The sequence below is a fragment of the Colobus angolensis genome, unplaced genomic scaffold (genome assembly GCF_000951035.1).
Source record: "Colobus angolensis palliatus isolate OR3802 unplaced genomic scaffold, Cang.pa_1.0 Scaffold8, whole genome shotgun sequence".
Taxonomy (NCBI): domain Eukaryota; kingdom Metazoa; phylum Chordata; class Mammalia; order Primates; family Cercopithecidae; genus Colobus; species Colobus angolensis.
The window spans coordinates 1799051-1816938 of NW_012121820.1; the positions used below are offsets into that span (position 1 = coordinate 1799051).

Here is a 17888-nt window from a genome sequence, read left to right on the forward strand (position 1 = left end):
CATCCCAGCATACACTTGACATCTTTGATCTTGTTTTTTCAACCTAGAATTATTTCTCGCACAGGGGCGTGGCCAAAGACCGTGCTTTAATGTGGTTTGTCTTCAAGCAGTTGACTCCTTCAATCTCTAAATGATTTCCCACTCCTCCATGTTTTATACCTTGATGGGGGAGGTGAGCACCAGGGAAGGAGAAGCCTGATACATTCTGGGCACCGGCCCGGCCCCTTTGGGTGTCTGATGCCTGTATCTGTGGTGGTCCCTCTGCACAGGTGCTATCTCCCCACCACCACCACCACCACCACCCTCAGCCCCCACCAGGGCCAGCTGCAACATTTCTCTCTGGGATGGTAATGAGGGAGTATGCTCATACTGAGGGAGCTTGCATGACACTTTGTGTGACACTGAGAAAATTTAGTTGTCTGTACTGAAGAATAGAAAGGGTAGAGACATGGAGTGGGCTGAATGGAGCCTGTGTCCATTGCTGTTACTTTGTTGGTATTACTACTGGCCCTTTCCCATTCACCATGAGCTCAAATACTTGCTTCTAGGACATCATCCTCCATATTCACAGCCCTTCCACCTCATCTGTTTTTCCTTTTTCATGAAACTTTTCCTCCTCTCTGAATTAAGACTGTGGTCTCAGAAATCAGACTGTCTAGGTTCACACGCTGCCTCTCTGCCTACTGACTCTCTGGCCTTGGATGGCACAGCTTACTCAGTCTCCCTGCCCATCAGTTTCTTCAGCCACAGGATGGGGTTAATAATAACCCTAACTCTTGGCTGCTGGGGACATTGCTGAGAACTCGTGGAGCGCTTGGGCTTAGTGTTCTGCAGGCTCTCATTAGCAGGGCCACTGCTGCCCACTTGGTGCATTGGGCAGTGTAGAATGAGAAGAGGTGTGTATGTGTGAATGAGGAGTGTGTGTGAATGAGAAGAAGTGGCAAATGTCTATCTCTTCTGCATAGGCTTCTGCCCTTCTCACCCCTCAGCCTGATGCTACTGTGGAGCACCTAAGGTGAGCCGCATGCATTTATAGCTAAAGCTGCCAACATGTGTATAATGTTGCCAGCATGGTGAATGTGACCGCATCAGTCCTGTTGCCTGGGTCTTATCTGCACATCCAGTTGATCATTTGAGGCCCTCTCATCCCCATCTTCCTTCTTGTCCAGAACCTTTCCGTTCACTGGCCACCAGCAGCATGCATCGGGCCCTGACTGGATCCTTCTGGCTTCTTACTGCAGTAAGAACTACCTCGCTCACTTTCCTGCCTCCAGGCTTGCACACCCTCCCTGGGTTCACAGTTGTTCTCCTGCCGGTCTCTAAGATGCACATCAGGTTGTCAGTTCTTAATTCGACATCCTTCAGAATCTCTCTTCTGCCACCTGGTAAATTCCAGACCCCTTAGTGTAGCCGGCATGGCCTGCAGGGAGGACCCCTGCCTCCACCAACTATGCTGTGCATCATGACCCCCATCCTCCCCTCTACTGGTTCCACCTTTCCCTGCCCAAAGATTGGACCATATTGCAAACATTGGAGTTAAGCAATGAATGATCGTGTTGATATTCTAAAATACAAAAAGCTCAAGTAAGTCCATTTTTAAAGTTAAAATCCAACAAAACTGACCAAGCATCAGACAGTTCACGATGTACAATGACTAGTACAGTCAGAAAGAAAAATGTTGAGCCATAGTAATGATAAAAAAATTCAAATTCAGACTTTTTATGCTCCAAGGAACCAAAGACTTTAAAAAGCTAACGTTACACAGTTGACCGAAGAGCTGTGATATACTACTATTCCCAGACTCCCAGTGAAGAGGGGCAGGGCGAGATGGGGAGAACACTGGAGGTTGATCCGAATGGAGAATGGGGACATTTTCCAGGTGATGAAAATGTCCTCCATCTGTGTTTGCATATTCACAGAACATCTCGATCTAAAAATTCTCTATCAAAAATGTATCACCCCATCAACAGATGTTGAGAAAAAATTTTTAAGGAAAATGCATGAAAATATATACTTAAAATTGGTGTATTTTACTGTGTGTAAAGGCTAACTCAATAAAGATTAAAACAAAATATTGTTGGCCAGTATTAGAAGAACAAGACATTTTCATACATTGTGAAGTGGAGGTGGGGTCATAACATACATTAGTTCCACCTTTCCAGGGGTTAATTTGCTTCTACCTTTTAAGAAAAGTGGTACTGTTTGACATGGTAATTTCTCTAGGATAGCATCCTAAGGAAAGAATTATGAATTCAAAGAATTTGTCACAAAACTGATAGCAGCTAACAACTGAGAAAAGAACCAAAATGTCCCCAGTGGGGGTGTGGCTAAATGGTGATGCATCTCTATGGGGGCCACTGCCAGCTCATGGGCACCTGTGTGAATTGAGAAAAGGTGTCCCCTCTGGATGGAACACACCCCTCTGGGGCTTGCGAGGGGGCTGACTGAATTCCAGCACCACCCGTCCCCTCACCTGAGCACCATTGCAATTCCCATGTCTAAACCACGGCCCTGATCTTATATGGTGGTTGATGAGGCAGATGTTAAAACTGATGCCTTCATAACAGTGGTGTTGGGAAGTGTTTTCAATGGAAAGTTAAATGATGATAATAGAAGGTAAACCCAGGTGTGGTGGCTCATGGCTGTAGTCCCAGCACTGTGGGAGGCTGAGATGCGTGGACCACTTGAGCCCAGGAGTTCGAGACCAGCTTGGACAACATGGTGAAACCTTGTCTCTACAAAAAAATAGAAAATTAGCTCGGCATGTTGGCATGTGCCTGTAGTCCCAGGTACTCAGCAGGCTGAGATGGGAGGATCCCTTCAGCCTGGGAGGCAGAGGTTGCAGTGAGCCAAGATTGCGCCTCTGCACTCCGGCCTGGGTGACAGAGTGAGATCCTGTCTCAAAAAAAAAGTAAAACATTACATAGTTCTGATTGTTTTCAAAAATGCAAAATTCCTAAAAGGAAACCCACCAAGATATAACTGATGGTCAATATGAATGATGGAATCATTGCTGACTTTCTTTTTTCTTTTTTAAACTTTCTTTTCCAAAATTTTCCTGCTGTCATTACTTTTTCTAGTTTTGGAAATACGTATGTTCTTTAATTAGGCTTTGTGTAGTGCTAACATCTGCAACAGTGCTCTCTCTGAACACAAGATGAGACAATGGGGATTCTGTGGTGGCGTCGGGGGAGACCTGGGTGAGAACAGCTTTGTTGAAGCCCCAGTGATTCCTTTGGTGAAAGGAGATGTCTCTTCTCTTTTCTTTCCATTCTGTAGGTTTGAGACATTTGAGGTAAACAGCTTTGAGCAGTTCTGTATCAACTATGCAAATGAAAAGCTCCAGCAGCAGTTCAACTCGGTAGGCTTGGTTTCCAGACCTGGGGGTACCAGGACTGAGGAGACTCCCCTGGGAGGGACAGCCAGGCCACTTCTCTTCCTCTGAGGTGGGTGGGCCCTGGCTGTGTTCTGGTTTCCTGGTGGTGCCTCCAGCTTTTGGAAGGGGCTGTCCACTGCTCAGGAGGGAGAACTGAAGGAGGCAACTGTGCTGAGAGGGGAAATGATCCTCTCTTTGGCTATAACTCCCATTCCTCTGAGCCTGGGTTTCTTAGGGTATTTAAGCAACAGCAAGCCAGACATGGGGCTTCCTTTGATTGATTGGGAATACAGCAACTCAGGTGATTGTTAACGTGCCCCCAGGAAGTGTCCACCCAGGAATGAGGAATCACCTCACTGTGCTTTGCCTTTCTGCAATCATGACTATGACTTAGCGTCCAAACCTTATCTGGCAGTTCTCTGCTGTCCCCGAGAACCCAGAACTTGCTGAGCCCCGGGGAGAGGTGAATGTTAAGGTGTGCCTGCCTGCAGTTCACTCGTGCAACCTTTTTACTTGCCATAGCATGTGTTCAAACTGGAGCAAGAAGAATACATGAAGGAACAGATCCCTTGGACCCTGATTGATTTTTATGATAACCAACCTTGTATCGACCTCATCGAAGCCAAGCTGGGTATCTTGGACCTATTGGATGAAGAATGTAAGGTAAAACTGATTATGCAAATTAGTTCAATTCTAGGGTAGGGATGTGGTACGAGGGAATCACATAAGATCTCAAAGGTGGAATTTCATCTGTGATCAGCTGGCCTTCAGTGTACTGGAAGAAGCGTTGGCAGGCTGCACACTAGAAGCGTGTACTATTCTGCATGCTAGAAGGCAGCACATTTAACATGACTGGCGGGTGTTGCTACACTGGTAAATGTGTGCCTCTCTTGGGGGAGCCTGGGTGGCATGGGTTGGCATGATATGATGGTGGTTTGGACTTGATGTCCCAGGTAGCCTAGGTGCCAAGAGAAGAACTGGAACATCTAATGGGCATCCCTAGAGAGTGAAGACTCAAGTCTGGGATCACTATTGCCGCATCAGATGACTTGTGATAGAGCTGCATGGCATGGTGGCAGGTGAAATTTATAGATTTCCCCATCTGGTTTCTGATGGGCTGTACCTGGTGGGACAGGGTGAGTGCTGACTTGTCAGCCTGGAGACTGCCTGGCAGCACTGGGAGGGTAAGGTTTAGAGGATCTGGGTTTTATCAGTTACTTGACTTCTTTGGCCTCTGCTTTCCTGCTCAATGATAGGGGTTGCATCTAATCTCCAAAATCTCTCCCAGTTGAGTGGTTGATTGCTAACAGGGGTAAATATATACCACTTCCTCCAGGGATGGAAACTGTAATCAACAGGTGTAAAAGCCACATGATTGTTGCTGTTGCAAGGGAAAGAACCCACTGGCTTTTACTTTCTGCTCTCCCACGTCTTGCCTGTAAAGGGTTAGGTGTGGCTTGATGGTTTGGTAGGAGGGTGTTTCCTTCCAGAAGGGCTCTCCTAGTTTCATTGCCTTTGAAAATGAAAGGGAAACAATAGAACAGAAGACAGAGAAAAATATACCAGTTCTATAGCTTTCGTATTTTTTTTTAACCTCCTGAAGGTTTTTTGCATTTCACTAGAGATATGGGCTTCATCCTCAGAGTCAGTATCCAAGCAGAGATAATCTCTCAGTGTAGCAAAGTGTTTGTCCAGGCTTGCTCAACCAGACAGGTAGCAGTAAATGTAAAACAATTGTCCCACGAGTAGATTGCACTACTGGGTATATACCCAAAGGATTATAAATTATTCTACTACAAAGACACATGCACACGTATGTTTATTGCGGCACTATTCACAATAGCAAAGACTTGGAATCAACCCAAATGTCCATCTGTGACAGACTGGATTAAGAAAATGTGGCACATATACACCATGGAATACTATGCAGCCATAAAAAAGGATGAGTTTGCGTCCTTTGTAGGGACATGGATGCAGCTGGAAACCATCATTCTTAGCAAACTATCACAAGAAGAGAAAACCAAACACCGCATGTTCTCACTCATAGGTGGGAACTGAACAATGAGATCACTTGGACTCGGGAAGGGGAACATCACACACTGGGCTTATCATGGGGAGGGGGGAGGGATTGCATTGGGGAGTTATACCTGATATAAATGATGAACTGATGGGTGCTGACGAGTTGATGGGTGCAGCACACCAACATTGCACAAGTATACATATGTAACAAACCTGCACGTTATGCACATGTACCCTAGAACTTAAAGTATAATAAAAAATAAATAAATAAATAAAATAAAATAAAATAAAAAACAAAAAAAAAACAATTGTCCCTAGATTGAGTAGGGTGGGCTGAATGGCTGAAGTCACAGCCTAGGCCATCCTGCTGTTCATGACTCACTTTTATTTTTTTGGTTTCAGCATCCACTACCACCACTGCCCTACCCAAACTTAGCCAAGGTCATGCTCCTTTTCCCCAGTCCCTTTTGAGATTCCCATCAGTAACTGTCTCCTCCAGCTCCACACCCCCGAAGCTAAAGTCAGCACCATGTCCTGTGTCCAACTCAGGGCTCTGGGATGCTAAGCTGGTGAGGCTCCCTGGGGCCAGTGCTCAAGGAAGACCCTGGCTTTTCACTCTCCCCCCAGGTGGTGAAGGTGAAGGTCATGCACAGTTCTCAGGGCACATGGAGTAGGCAGTTTGTCCTACACAGGTCTGTGGAAAGCCTGGGTTTCCTGCAAATCAGGCTGGTGGGGGCTAGACGTGTCAAGACCCTGGGTGGTACTGTGGATGTGGCATGTGTAAACTCACACTGGTGGCCAAGGAGATGAGATGAACACCACATTAAGGAATAAGACAAAAGTCCACAATGTGGAGACTTTTTGTAACAGGTTTAATTGCTCTGGGAATTCAGGATGATTTAGCATAGTCTGATAGAGCATCAGTAACAGGTGGATTTTAAGCCAACAGTTGTTATTACATTTGTCAAAACTCACTGAACTGTATGCTTCAGTGAAAGGGTGCGTTTTACTGCATGGAAATTATTCTGCAATGAACCTGACTTTAAAACATGGTGGGGCCTGGAAGCACCCACGGCTCTGAGCCTGAGCAGGTTAGGGAATCCCCCTGGAGTTGCAGTGGCTGGGAATCTTGGTGCCCCCTGGGGAAGGATTGTGTTGGGCTGTGGAAGCAGCCTCAGACATGTCCTTTCCTCCCTTTCTCTCAGACACTTTGCAGGGTGAGAGCGAATAATGACATTGCACTGTGAACAGTTGGGTTCTGTGACCCCATGTCGACAAGACACAAAGCCAAATGAAGGATTGGACTCATGGTGCAGAAGCAGCCCATGGGTAAATCAGTTTTCTTGGGGAAGATGTGCAGTGGCAGACAGGGTAGCGAGCTGGGTTTTAAATGAGAGGTGTGGAGATGGGGTGGCTATGGGTTTAAAGGGGGAGCGTGCAGGGAGCACTCCCCAGGGCCTGTGACTGGTGCCACAGCTGCAGAGGAGAGTGCAGACTGGACCAGGGTATTTATTAAACCACCTGAAGTGGAAAAGCGCCTTTGCAGACAGGCCTCAAACAAGCCACAGACTGCAATTGTTCCTCCTTTATTCAAGTCCACTCCTCCAAGAAGGTGTTTGATTGTCAAAAATGTAAATTTCCAGGCTGCTCTTAACAAGACTCCAAGGATGCCCAGTGGCGGGTGGGAAGTAGGTGCACACCAGCCTCTGCTGCCTTCTAAGCCCTATTTGGGTTGGCACTTCCTGCTATCCTCTTCCCATTCATCAGTCCACTTTCTCTCAGAGGAACAGGCAACCTTGAACCCTGGAAGCAATTCTAGTGAGAGAAGCCTAGGTGCTGTCTCAGGTTGGAGGTGTTGGAGCAATCAATGGCAGGCCCGAGTGGGGCGACAGGCTCTGCCCTGTGCCCTGTGATGAGGATTGTTTCCTGGAAGAAAGGAAATCACTCAGGACTGTGGAGTGAAATCAGCTCACTCAGTGGGGATGCCAGTGCCCCCTACCCCCCGTTTTCTCACCTGGCCCAGGCTGCTGTCAGGAGTGTTTACTCTGTATTCAGATCACGGGATTGTTGTTTCTTAAGCAGTGGCCCCAAAGGTTTCCTTTTCTAGCACTTTCGTGTAGAGGTGTGACTCCTGTGATGGAGGGAGGTGAAGTGGCCATGCTATGTTTATGTATTCATTCACACGAGAAACCACATGTTCACGGAATACTGCACTGAGGCCCTGCCCTTCAGACGTCAGCACTTCTTGAGAGGGTCAGGCAAGCACTGAAGTGTCATCTTCGATGACGAAGAACCGGAAACGCTGTGGAGGAAATGACAGAAGGAAGAGTGTCGTGGGGAGAGCATTCCCAAGCAAAGTCAGATGAGGGGGGCATTCCAGGTGAAGGGCTTGTCACACTACACTTGGAGAACTTGAAGTGATCTGATTTGTCTGGAACTCCTGGTGGGGACAGGTAAGGTTGGCAAGTAGGGACCATGGGAGAATGAGAAGCCATGTCCACCCTGAGCACGTATTTGGGCTTCATCCTGAAGGCTCTGGGCATCAACCCACAGGGGCGAAGCAGAGGAGAGGGGGTCAGATGTGAATGATCAAATCAGCAGGTCTCCCAGACTGTGTGCAAGCTGAGGTGAGGACAGCCTAGAGGAGGCAGCACCATGAGGCCATGTGGTAGGCCAGGCGGGAGGGAACAGGGCTTCCAGGAGCTTAGCAGGGAGAGGGCCTCCGTGAGTTCCTTGAGTGGAGCACTTCCTTCCAACGGAGTTGTTGGGACAGAAGTCTAATTTCGGTAATATGAGAGCGGGAGGTGAGGCAGTGGAGACGGCGAGTTTGAACTCTCGGAGGCTTGGCTGTGAAGAGGAAGCGGTGACGAGAGAGGGGCATGGGCATGGGTGGACTGTGGCCCCCCAGGAGGCAGGGGTGGGTGGATGGAAGGCCAGCCAGGAGAGAGGCCTTTCTTCCATGAGAAGGACAGAAAGGTGGGATGGCTGTGGGTGAAGATGAGTTTCTGCATGTTAGAGCAGGAATTTGGGATTTCCTGCTTGACAGCCTCTACTTCCCCATGAAGGAGCTGAGGCATCTGCTGAGAGTCAGCAGGGTCAGAAACTTGAAGAGAATGGAGGAAGGTGGGAATGGCTAACCAGTAAACAGAAAGAGAAATTGCAGAGTGTGTTTTGCTGAGGTTAAAGACCATAAATTGAGTTTTAGGAGTTGTTGAGATCAACTTCTTGCTTAGATCTAGGAACAGTGTCTTAATCCATAGAAGTGATTCTCAGAGTGAAATTTTATTTTTTGGCTGCAGTACTTGTGTAAAAGTATCATGGCAGGGCTTGATTAAAGGAAGATGAGTTGATGTGTGGTCTTATCCAGCCACCCAGGTATGGGTAAGGAGAGAATGGGTAGTTGGATTCATCTAGATTTAATGTTTTGCTGAGCGTGCAGAGGGCTATTTTGTAAAGGTGAAAAATAAAGGCCTGGAAGCGGCACTGGGGGTGGCTGGCAGGTGAGGAGGAAGGAGCTGCCTCCATTCCAGAGAGCAGTGAGGACTGCAGAGTCCTGGTGGGCCCCGCTGGGTTTCTGCGGTGGCAAAGAGGGAAGGGGCCAGAGCATACTCCTTAAAGAGCCTGGGGATCCAGAGGTACTTGTGGTACAATTATTTGAGAGGTCAGCAGGGGTACAAGGCTTGAAGTATGGAATGGAAGGAGACAGTGAGTGACCAGGAAGGTTGGTGCCAGTGGCCCAGGAAGACAGGGATGAGAAAAGAAGCAGACATAGAATAACTGGCCTTGGGGTCTGGTTTTTTTGTTTGTTTGTTTTGGTTTTGTTTGGTTTTGAGACAGTGTCTTGTTCTGTCACCCAGGCTGGAGTACAGTGGTGTCATCACAGTTCTCACTGTAGCCCTGACCTGCGGGGCTCAAGTGATCCTCCTGCTTTAGTCTCCCCAGTAGCTGGGGCTACAGGCAAGTGCCACCATGCCTGGCTAATTTTTAAGTTTTTTGTAGAGATGAGGTCTCTGTGTTGTTGCCCAGGCTGGTCTTAAACTTGTTGGGCTCAAGCCATCCTCCCACCTTGGCCTCCCAAAGTGCTGGGATTAGAGGTGTAAGCCATTGCGCCTGGTTGGCCTTGGGGTCCTTAAAAGTCAGCTCCTATCAGCAGCTCTGTTGGGGGCAGGCTTTGGCCTCAGAAGCTGTCCCAGGCCAGCGACGGCAACATCTGTGATAGAGAGTACAGTTTCTGTCTAGAGTTCCACAGGGAACACTGAGAGGGGCTTAGGGAGCCCAGAACTTGCACTCCCCCACTGCCGTGCCTGCTTTTTTTTTTTTTTTTTCTATTTTGTTTTACTAGCAAGGAGTGGAATCAGCTCTAATGTATTTTTAATACCTTTAATCAGATATAATTGACATACCATACAATTCACCCATTTAAAGTATACAATTTGGTGGTTTTTAGTATGTTCACAAAGTTGTGCATCCATTACCAACCACGGTCAATTTTAGAACATTTTCATCACCCCCTAAAAAAGCCCTTTAGCAGCTACTCCCCATTGCCCCCCTCCAGCCCCGGGCAACCACTAATGTACTTTCTTTCTGTATGGATTTGCCTATTCAGGGCATTTAATACAGATGGGACCTTTACTTTTTGATGTGATCAGTGGTCAGTACCATAAGGTCAGAGGGATTTAGGCCTCTGAGGAACAGAACCTATCTAGATGAGGAACAAGCTGTAGTCCCGGCTCCTGGCTCAGTGCTCTCTCTGCATTGCTTTGAGAAGAGCAGAAAGAAGTTCGTATAAGCTGTATGTGGATTTCCTTTATAAACGATTCCGTTCAGCTGCATATTATGGAGCTACCAATATCCATGACCCAGAAGCTATCAAAATATAAGATTTTTTTTGTTTCTTCTGTGCCTGTTTAAAATCTACTTCTATGGAAAGATTTTTGGAGGTAAGCACCTTCTACCTTGTTCTACTTTTGTGGCACCCTTTAAAACTCTGTTGTCAGGCAAGAAGAGTTAACTTGTTCTGCTTGGAACCCCAGCTCTGCTATTTAATGGCAAAAGCCACAATTACTTTTGCACCAACCTAATACTTCCCCATTATGTGACCTTGGCAAGTTACTTAACCTCTCTGTCTCCATTTCCTCATCTCTAAAATGCTTACAAACATAGCAGCTAGCTGACATGATTATTTGATGGTTAAATGAATTGATACATCTAAAATGTGTAGAAAATGGCCTGGCAAACAGTAAGCACTGTGGGCACTAGCTGTATCATCTGAGACTCTTGATCATGGTTAATTCCTGCTGGCCCTTATTTTTAGTTGGAGATGGAGTGGGCAGCAAAAGGAGAGACTGATCCTTGTCAGAAAATATGGATACACTTGACCTTGGTTGTTCGTTTCCTCTGCTTATCAATTCACGCCAATCTGAATTACTGAATATGTAGGATTATGGAGTCTTCTCACAGAAGTCCAATTTCATCTCCAAGGCAAGATGATTTTGTTCCTAGCCAACTTTACATGTTTGCCTGTGTGGGGCTTCCCACCATGGTTCTGTCTGCCTCAGTTTTGCCAGTCCTTCTAGGTCCCCCTTGTGCCCATCCTCTGGCCCACCCAGTCCTGACGTCCGTGCTGGGAAGACCCCTCCTTCCTTCACACCCGGTGGTTCTAAACACAGAATGCTTGGAGACAAATATAAAGCAGTATATATAGAAAGTGCTGAATTAAATATATTTTATTGTCTGCCCAGGACAATTAATAGCCTCCTTCAAGATAATTTTCTTTTCTTGAACTTCCTTTGGTGCTTAGCACTGAGTATTCAATATTAGTTATGCCAAAATGAATCTTGAGCAAAATCAGTTTGCTTACAAAGGATTTAAGAAATTGGTTCCCAAGTATGTAAGCATTTTCTTTATGGCGCAGATTTTATTAGTTTATCATAAAAATCTCTTTGTAAACGGCTAGTGCAAGGGTCACCTTCAACCCTTCCTGATCCAAATATGCAATCTCAACCAAAGAAGGGCAGATCAATTAGGGACCCGTCACTGAGGACTGGACTGTTTCTGGTCAGTAGGTATATGCAGCGATGACCAGGGATGACAAGAGGGAGCACCTTCCTGTTGGAAGAGTTGCTGTCATTCTTGACAATTTGAGTGGTAGTTACAGTGACTCTGTTATATTTTCAATGAAGCAAGATGCTTTTTATGTTTAAAGCCATCCATAAAGATATTGAAAGGGGCCGTCTTTCAGAATTCTTAACGCAGTGGAACCTCTAAGTCTGACTTTAGACAGTGGGAGATGCAGAGATTAGCACCATGTAGATCACTCACTAGGTACTTAGTTCCCACTGCATGGCCAGAGCCCAGTTCTAAGTTCTTTCAGGGACACATAAGCAACATAAGGCACAACCAGTCCTTGAATACAACAAACTTACAGTTTGTAGTTACGAAACCCAAAACTCAGGGGTGCACAATATGCTAGGGCACGTGTAAGAGCTTGACTGCGAGGAATTCCAAAGAAGAGAGAAGCGAGATCAACAGTGGTCAGGAAAGGAAAGACTTGAGCCAGACCTGGACGATGGTATTTAGGTGAATTTAGGGAGGGAAGGTAGGCTTTCCTGTGGCAGGAGTTCACCTGGGTGAGTGGGTAAGCTTGGCACTGCAGGTGGATGTGTTTGTGATGCTGATGTCACAGCCCCGGTTGCAGGGAAGTACCTTCAGGTGGTCCTGCAGGCTGTGACTCTGCTCCTGTGACCTTGGCTTTCACCCTTATCCTCCCTAGCACTTGCAGTGTCTGCCAACCAGCAGGCTCAGCTGCTCCCACAGGTCCCATGGGAGCCAACCCACAGGGGATGAGGGTACACCGTGGCAGGATCCTGAACATGTATGGTTGAATTGTTCTTTGCACCATCCAGTTACGGTCCCATTTCAAGGGCTGAATCAACCTTCATGGAGCTGGCCTACTGATCCTATCCCTCTGCTGCAACCCAGGGCTTCCTTCCTCCTCCTCACAAAGCACTCTGCCCTGTCTTGTGGTTCTGCAGGTCCCCAAAGGAACTGACCAGAACTGGGCTCAGAAGCTCTATGACCGGCACTCCAGCAGCCAGCACTTCCAGAAGCCCCGCATGTCCAACACAGCCTTCATCATCGTCCACTTTGCAGACAAGGTGGCTCTCCTCTCTGTTGGCTTGGGTATTCCCTTGGCCCCTCTTTAAGTGGACTTATTGGGCTCTAGACCTAGAGAGAAGGCTGTCCCTTCTGAATGCAAATGGCCTGAAGCCTCAGCTAGGTTCCCCTTCCATCCTCTTTTACCCACCCCTCTACTTCTAGGGGATACCAAGCTTACCACAAGGCGTAACTTCACAGGGGGTGCTATAGTTGCCCATTCATATATATATACACATACATACACACATATATACATACATATATACATATACACATACATGTCTATATATATACATGTCTGTATATGTGTGTATATTATATAAAAATTCTAAAGCCGTTAAGAGTCTACCCTCATGCAGCTTGAGAGAGAAGGGAGAGCTGAAAACAAAGTACCGAATGGCTTGGCTTCTTACCTGAAGCCGGTGTGGCTGCTCTTCACGGGGCTGCTTTCTCAGTAGCTGGTGCATGCGTAGAATTTTTCTAAGTAGATTTCTGTTTGCTATGCACTAGCCTGGTGTTTCTTAAATTGTAATGTGTGTATAAATCACCTAGGGTCTTGTTAAAATACAGATTGATTGATTGAGTCTGAGATGTGGCTGAGAAGCTGCATTAATAGAGCCCTGAAGAACCCTTTTATTATGGGAACTCCCTTTAAAACAATTTCTTCCAAAAAATGAATAGTCAGTTCCCTGTACGTAAATCCTGACCACTTACTGGGTTTGCATTTTAAGTGGCAACATCTGTGGGTTTCCTATCTACTCACAGCTCTTTTCAGAAAATGCTGCATGGATGAGATGAAAGTGGTTGAGAAACTGCTGAAGCACTAATGACTGTGTCTCTCTCTGGTTACTGTGGCCCCAGGTGGAGTACCTCTCTGATGGTTTTCTGGAGAAAAACAGAGATACGGTGTATGAAGAGCAGATCAATATCCTGAAGGCCAGCAAGGTAAAGAGTGTCAGAAGTGGGGAGTGGAGCAGGAATGCCCATGGCCAGTGCTGGGCAGGGAGTGGCATTTAATGCAACCCCTTTGGGGTAGAAAGACAGAGATGCTGGGCAGGGAGGAGGCCAAGGGATTTGTCGGTCATTTCAGTATGAAAACACTTGAATGGCCATACCACCGTGAATGTGTCCGATCTTGTCTGAAAACACTTTAGTATGGCCTGATGGAGAGAAGAAAGCAAGGGATGTAGGGGTAGGGGGAGAGAACTGGGAAAGTTGCCTGCTAATGGAGGGCATAGGGGAGCATGGGAGGTGACAGGAAGAGAGAGGATGGTGAGCGCAGTGATGGAAATGTAGCTGGTGTCCATCATGTCATCTGTCCTTTGTCCCCTGCCTGCAGATGTAAGATTATTTAAACCCCATCGCATCTAGTATCTGCATTTAATTTGTTGAGCAGTCTATAGAACCTCTCTATAAGCAGAAATTTAATGGAATAGAAGGTGGGATTTAAGGAACACTTCAATCTACTACTTTGGACTCTTTCTCTGTTATTATCAGAATTTTATTTATTTCCAAGCATAGGAAAAGGTAGCAAATATTGTGTCCATTCTAGAGGTAGAGGAAAGAAGGCACCAATTCACCCAAACATATCTTTATTAAACACCTGCTTTGGAAGGCACTGCCCTAAACACACCATTTTCACACAAAGATGAGCAAGACAGAGTCTACACTGTGGTTGCTCCCCTTTTAATAGGCTGTGAGTGGGCAGATGAAGGCACACACAGGTAACTGTGAAAGGAAAGAAGGAGCAGTGGGAGAGGATGATGCAGTCAGGGGAAGCATATGCGCTGGCATTCGAAAAGTCTACTCTGATGCAGATGCTGTTGCTGGCTTTAGCCCTGCAGAGGAAACCTGGGGCCAGGGGTGGGGGAACTTTCTAGGATTTAGGAGGCTGTCTCCCAGACCACATGATACTGAACTCACTGCAGGGGCCTGATAACATTGTAGAAATGGCAGATTAAGTTCTCTTTGTGATAAGCTTTAGATGAATGCAATAGGATGAGATGATAGAATGGAGAAAGTATATCCAGCAAAATGGACCCAGGACATAAAGCCAAGTAAACCCAGTTCTATCACGTGGTGAGGGGTTTAGGGAGGATTTGAGTCACTAACAGCATGCAGACTGCCAATAACAGACCCCTGCCCAGTGTGATTTCTGGATATCTGGAACATCAGAGAATTAGTTATCACTGGGACAAATTGGCTGTGGGTAAAAGTAAATATCACTTTGGAGTTCAATGCAAGTTTGACCTTGCAGCTCCCTAAGTTTTTAGATCTCCAGTTTGTGGTGGTTAATATGACTTTTCCCATTTTTTCATGAGGGTGGTGACATAGGGAGGAGCCCCAAGGCACAGGGAAAGAAAGTAGATGGAAGTGGTCTGAGTACTAGGAGCCCCTTCCTCATGATGGTCTCTTATGATGCCTGGAGGCCAGTGACGACCTATAGGGCCAGAAAAGTCTGTTGTCTTGGTAGAAGTTTCTCCTTTCAGATTAGGAGCAGAAATGAGGGATGGAGGGAAGACATACAGAGTCTGGTTCTGCCATTGTATTGATTTCTGAGCATCTTAATTTGAGTGACTCTCAGGGATTCCAGAATCTAAAAAGGAGTGGTGCTAGGAAAACTCTGTTATACTCACTCTCCAGCAAGTTATCTTTTATTAATAGATGAGCTACTTTTCCCTCATTTTTATTTGACAGCTTTATTGAATATTTGTGTAGTATATAGTGGTAACCAACACGTGTAGTTAATCTCATGGAACTTAGTGAAAAAGGTGCATAGTTTAATTACAAATTATGGAAATACTAAGAAGGTCAAGAAGAAGGTGTTATGGAAGAGAATGATAAGGGTAGGTTGGTGGCCCCCAAGACCACCTCCAGGTTCAACCACTTGCTAGGAAGACTCACAGAACTCAGCATATAGTTATGGTTATAATTTGTTACAGCAAAAAAGTAAACAGCAAACTCAGCAAAGGGAGAGGTGGATGGGGTAATGTCTCCAGGAGACCAGGCACAAGCTTCCAAGAGTCCCTTCCACCTAGAGTCATACAGGATGCATGTAATTCCTCCTAGAAGCAAGTCATGACACTTCTTTTGAAATGCCTACCAGGGAAGGTCACCTGAGCCCAGGCAGCCAGGATTTTTATTTGGGGTTGATTATATAGGCACCCTTAGCCTAGCACAAACCAAAATTCCAAAATCCCAGAAGGAAAGCAGATGCTCAACATAAACGATATTGTTTGCATGAGCAATTTAGGCACAGTGAACAGTTCTTACCCAGGGAATGGTGAAAATCCAAGTTCCCCTGACACCAGCCAGGGGTCAAGCAGCCTTTCAGAATAGCAGATGCAGGCCTGCTGTGTTAGCTCTTTTCTATACAAGAATATTGTTTTAGATTGCAGGTACTGGGTTTTTATTAGAAATTAAACATAAGTTCAAAGAAATAAAAATAGTGTAGAAATGTATAAAATAAGTCTTCCTTCCCACTCCTTGACCCATCTTTTAGTGGGTGAGAATGTACCCTATTCTGCATGTTGATACATCTTTTTAAGATTAAAATAACTGTATTATAGAAACATAGTCCTCTGTAATTTAATTTTTCAGTTACCATTGTATCTTCGTTGTCTTTCCACATGAGTACACATCTATTTCTCTTTTTTAAACAACTGCTGATAATTTGCTATTTCAAATAATGTAACAATGAATATCCTTTATGTATATCTTTGCATACTTCTGTACAATTATGTCTGTTGGGTAAAATTTTAGAAGTGGATTGATGATGGTTCAAAGAGTATGCACATCAAAAGTGTATAGATGTTGCTAAGTTGGAGGACAAAATAGGTATGATCTACTCTTGAAATGCAACTTCCTCCTTCTCTATCCTGCCCACCAACCACAATGCTAGCTTTCCCGCTCACCAGCTAAAACTTCTAGAGAGCCAGTGACCTTGTTGCCACCCCTGTCCCCATCCCAGCAACACCCCTGAGATGCAGTGTAGCAGCACTGAGATTGACCAAGAAGGGCTCTGGCCGACCAGACACTAGCTGGAGGAGGGCTTGAGAACTCTCTGGCCTGAGCCCCTCCTAGCCTGTTTCAGACGTCTCAAAAGACAGAAAGCAAAGATTGATGCTGTATCACCATAAACCTGCAGATGGGCTATACACAGACTGCAGCTGCAAATCCAAGAGTGATTATAAGTATGCTCTACCCCATTCAGGCAGATGGGCATGTCTGGCAGCATCTGTCATTTTAGTATCTTTAAAGCTCATCATTTACTGAGTGAATGGCTGTATTTTCTTTAAAATTTTTAGTTTTCATAGTAGCCCTATGAGACATATGTTTCTAACTCCATATTAAAAAAAATGAAAACCTAGAAAGATACAAGTTTCTATGTCATTACATTAAAATTGTAATGCTTAATTTTTTATTGGTTTTCATTTAGCACAGCTAAATCTCAAATCCTGTTTGTAAATTTATAATTTTACTTAAAGTACTTTTATGAGAGACTTTTTTTTTTTTCCATCGGGTGACATCCTTGATAAGAAATTAACAAGTCGTCATGAATAATTAAGCAGTAGGGGATAGAAGATACCCATATACTCTACCAACCAAAGGGATGTTCGAAGAACTCCCACTAAGAGCAGTGAAATAACACGGTGTTGGGCGGAGCAAGATGGCTGAATAGGAACAGCTCCAGTCTCCAACTCCCAGCGCGAGAGACACAGGAGACCGGTGATTTCTGCATTTTCAACTGAGGTACCGGGGTCATCTCACTAGGGAATGCCGGACAAATCGGTGCTGGTCAGCTGCTGCAGCCCAACCAGCGAGAGCTGAAGCAGGGCGAGGCATCGCCTTACCTGGGAAGCGCAAGGGGGAAAGGAGTCCCTTTTCCTAGCCAGGGGAACTGAGACACACAACACCTGGAAAATCAGGTGACTCCCACCCCAATACTGCGCTTTGAGCAAACGGGCACACCAGGAGATTATATCCCACACCTGGCCGGGAGGGCCCCACGGCCACGGAGCCTCCCTCATTGCTAGCACAGCAGTCTGCCATCTAACCGCAAGGCAGCAGCGAGGCTGGGGGAGGGGCGCCCGCCATTGCTGAGGCTTAAGTAGGTAAACAAAGCCGCTGGGAAGCTCAAACTGGGTGGAGCTCACAGCAGCTCAAGGAAACCTGCCTGTCTCTGTAGACTCCACCTCTGGGGACAGGGCACAGCTAAACAACAACAACAAAAAATGCAGCAGGAACCTCTGCAGATGCAAACGACTCTGTCTGACAGCTTTGAAGAGAGCAGTGGATCTCCGCACACGGAGGTTGAGATCTGAGAAGGGACAGA

General features: G+C 46.1%; 1 protein-coding gene across 1 annotated transcript in view; it reads left to right on the plus strand.

Annotated features, from left to right (window-relative positions):
• MYO5B (myosin VB) overlaps positions 1-17888 on the plus strand; it is a 316975-nt gene that overhangs the window by 158244 nt on the left and 140843 nt on the right. Inside the window, exons 11-14 of the mRNA XM_011929181.1 lie at positions 3280-3361; positions 3899-4039; positions 12430-12552; positions 13415-13498. Coding sequence (XP_011784571.1) covers positions 3280-3361; positions 3899-4039; positions 12430-12552; positions 13415-13498 — 430 coding nt within the window. The remainder of the gene's footprint in view (positions 1-3279; positions 3362-3898; positions 4040-12429; positions 12553-13414; positions 13499-17888) is intronic.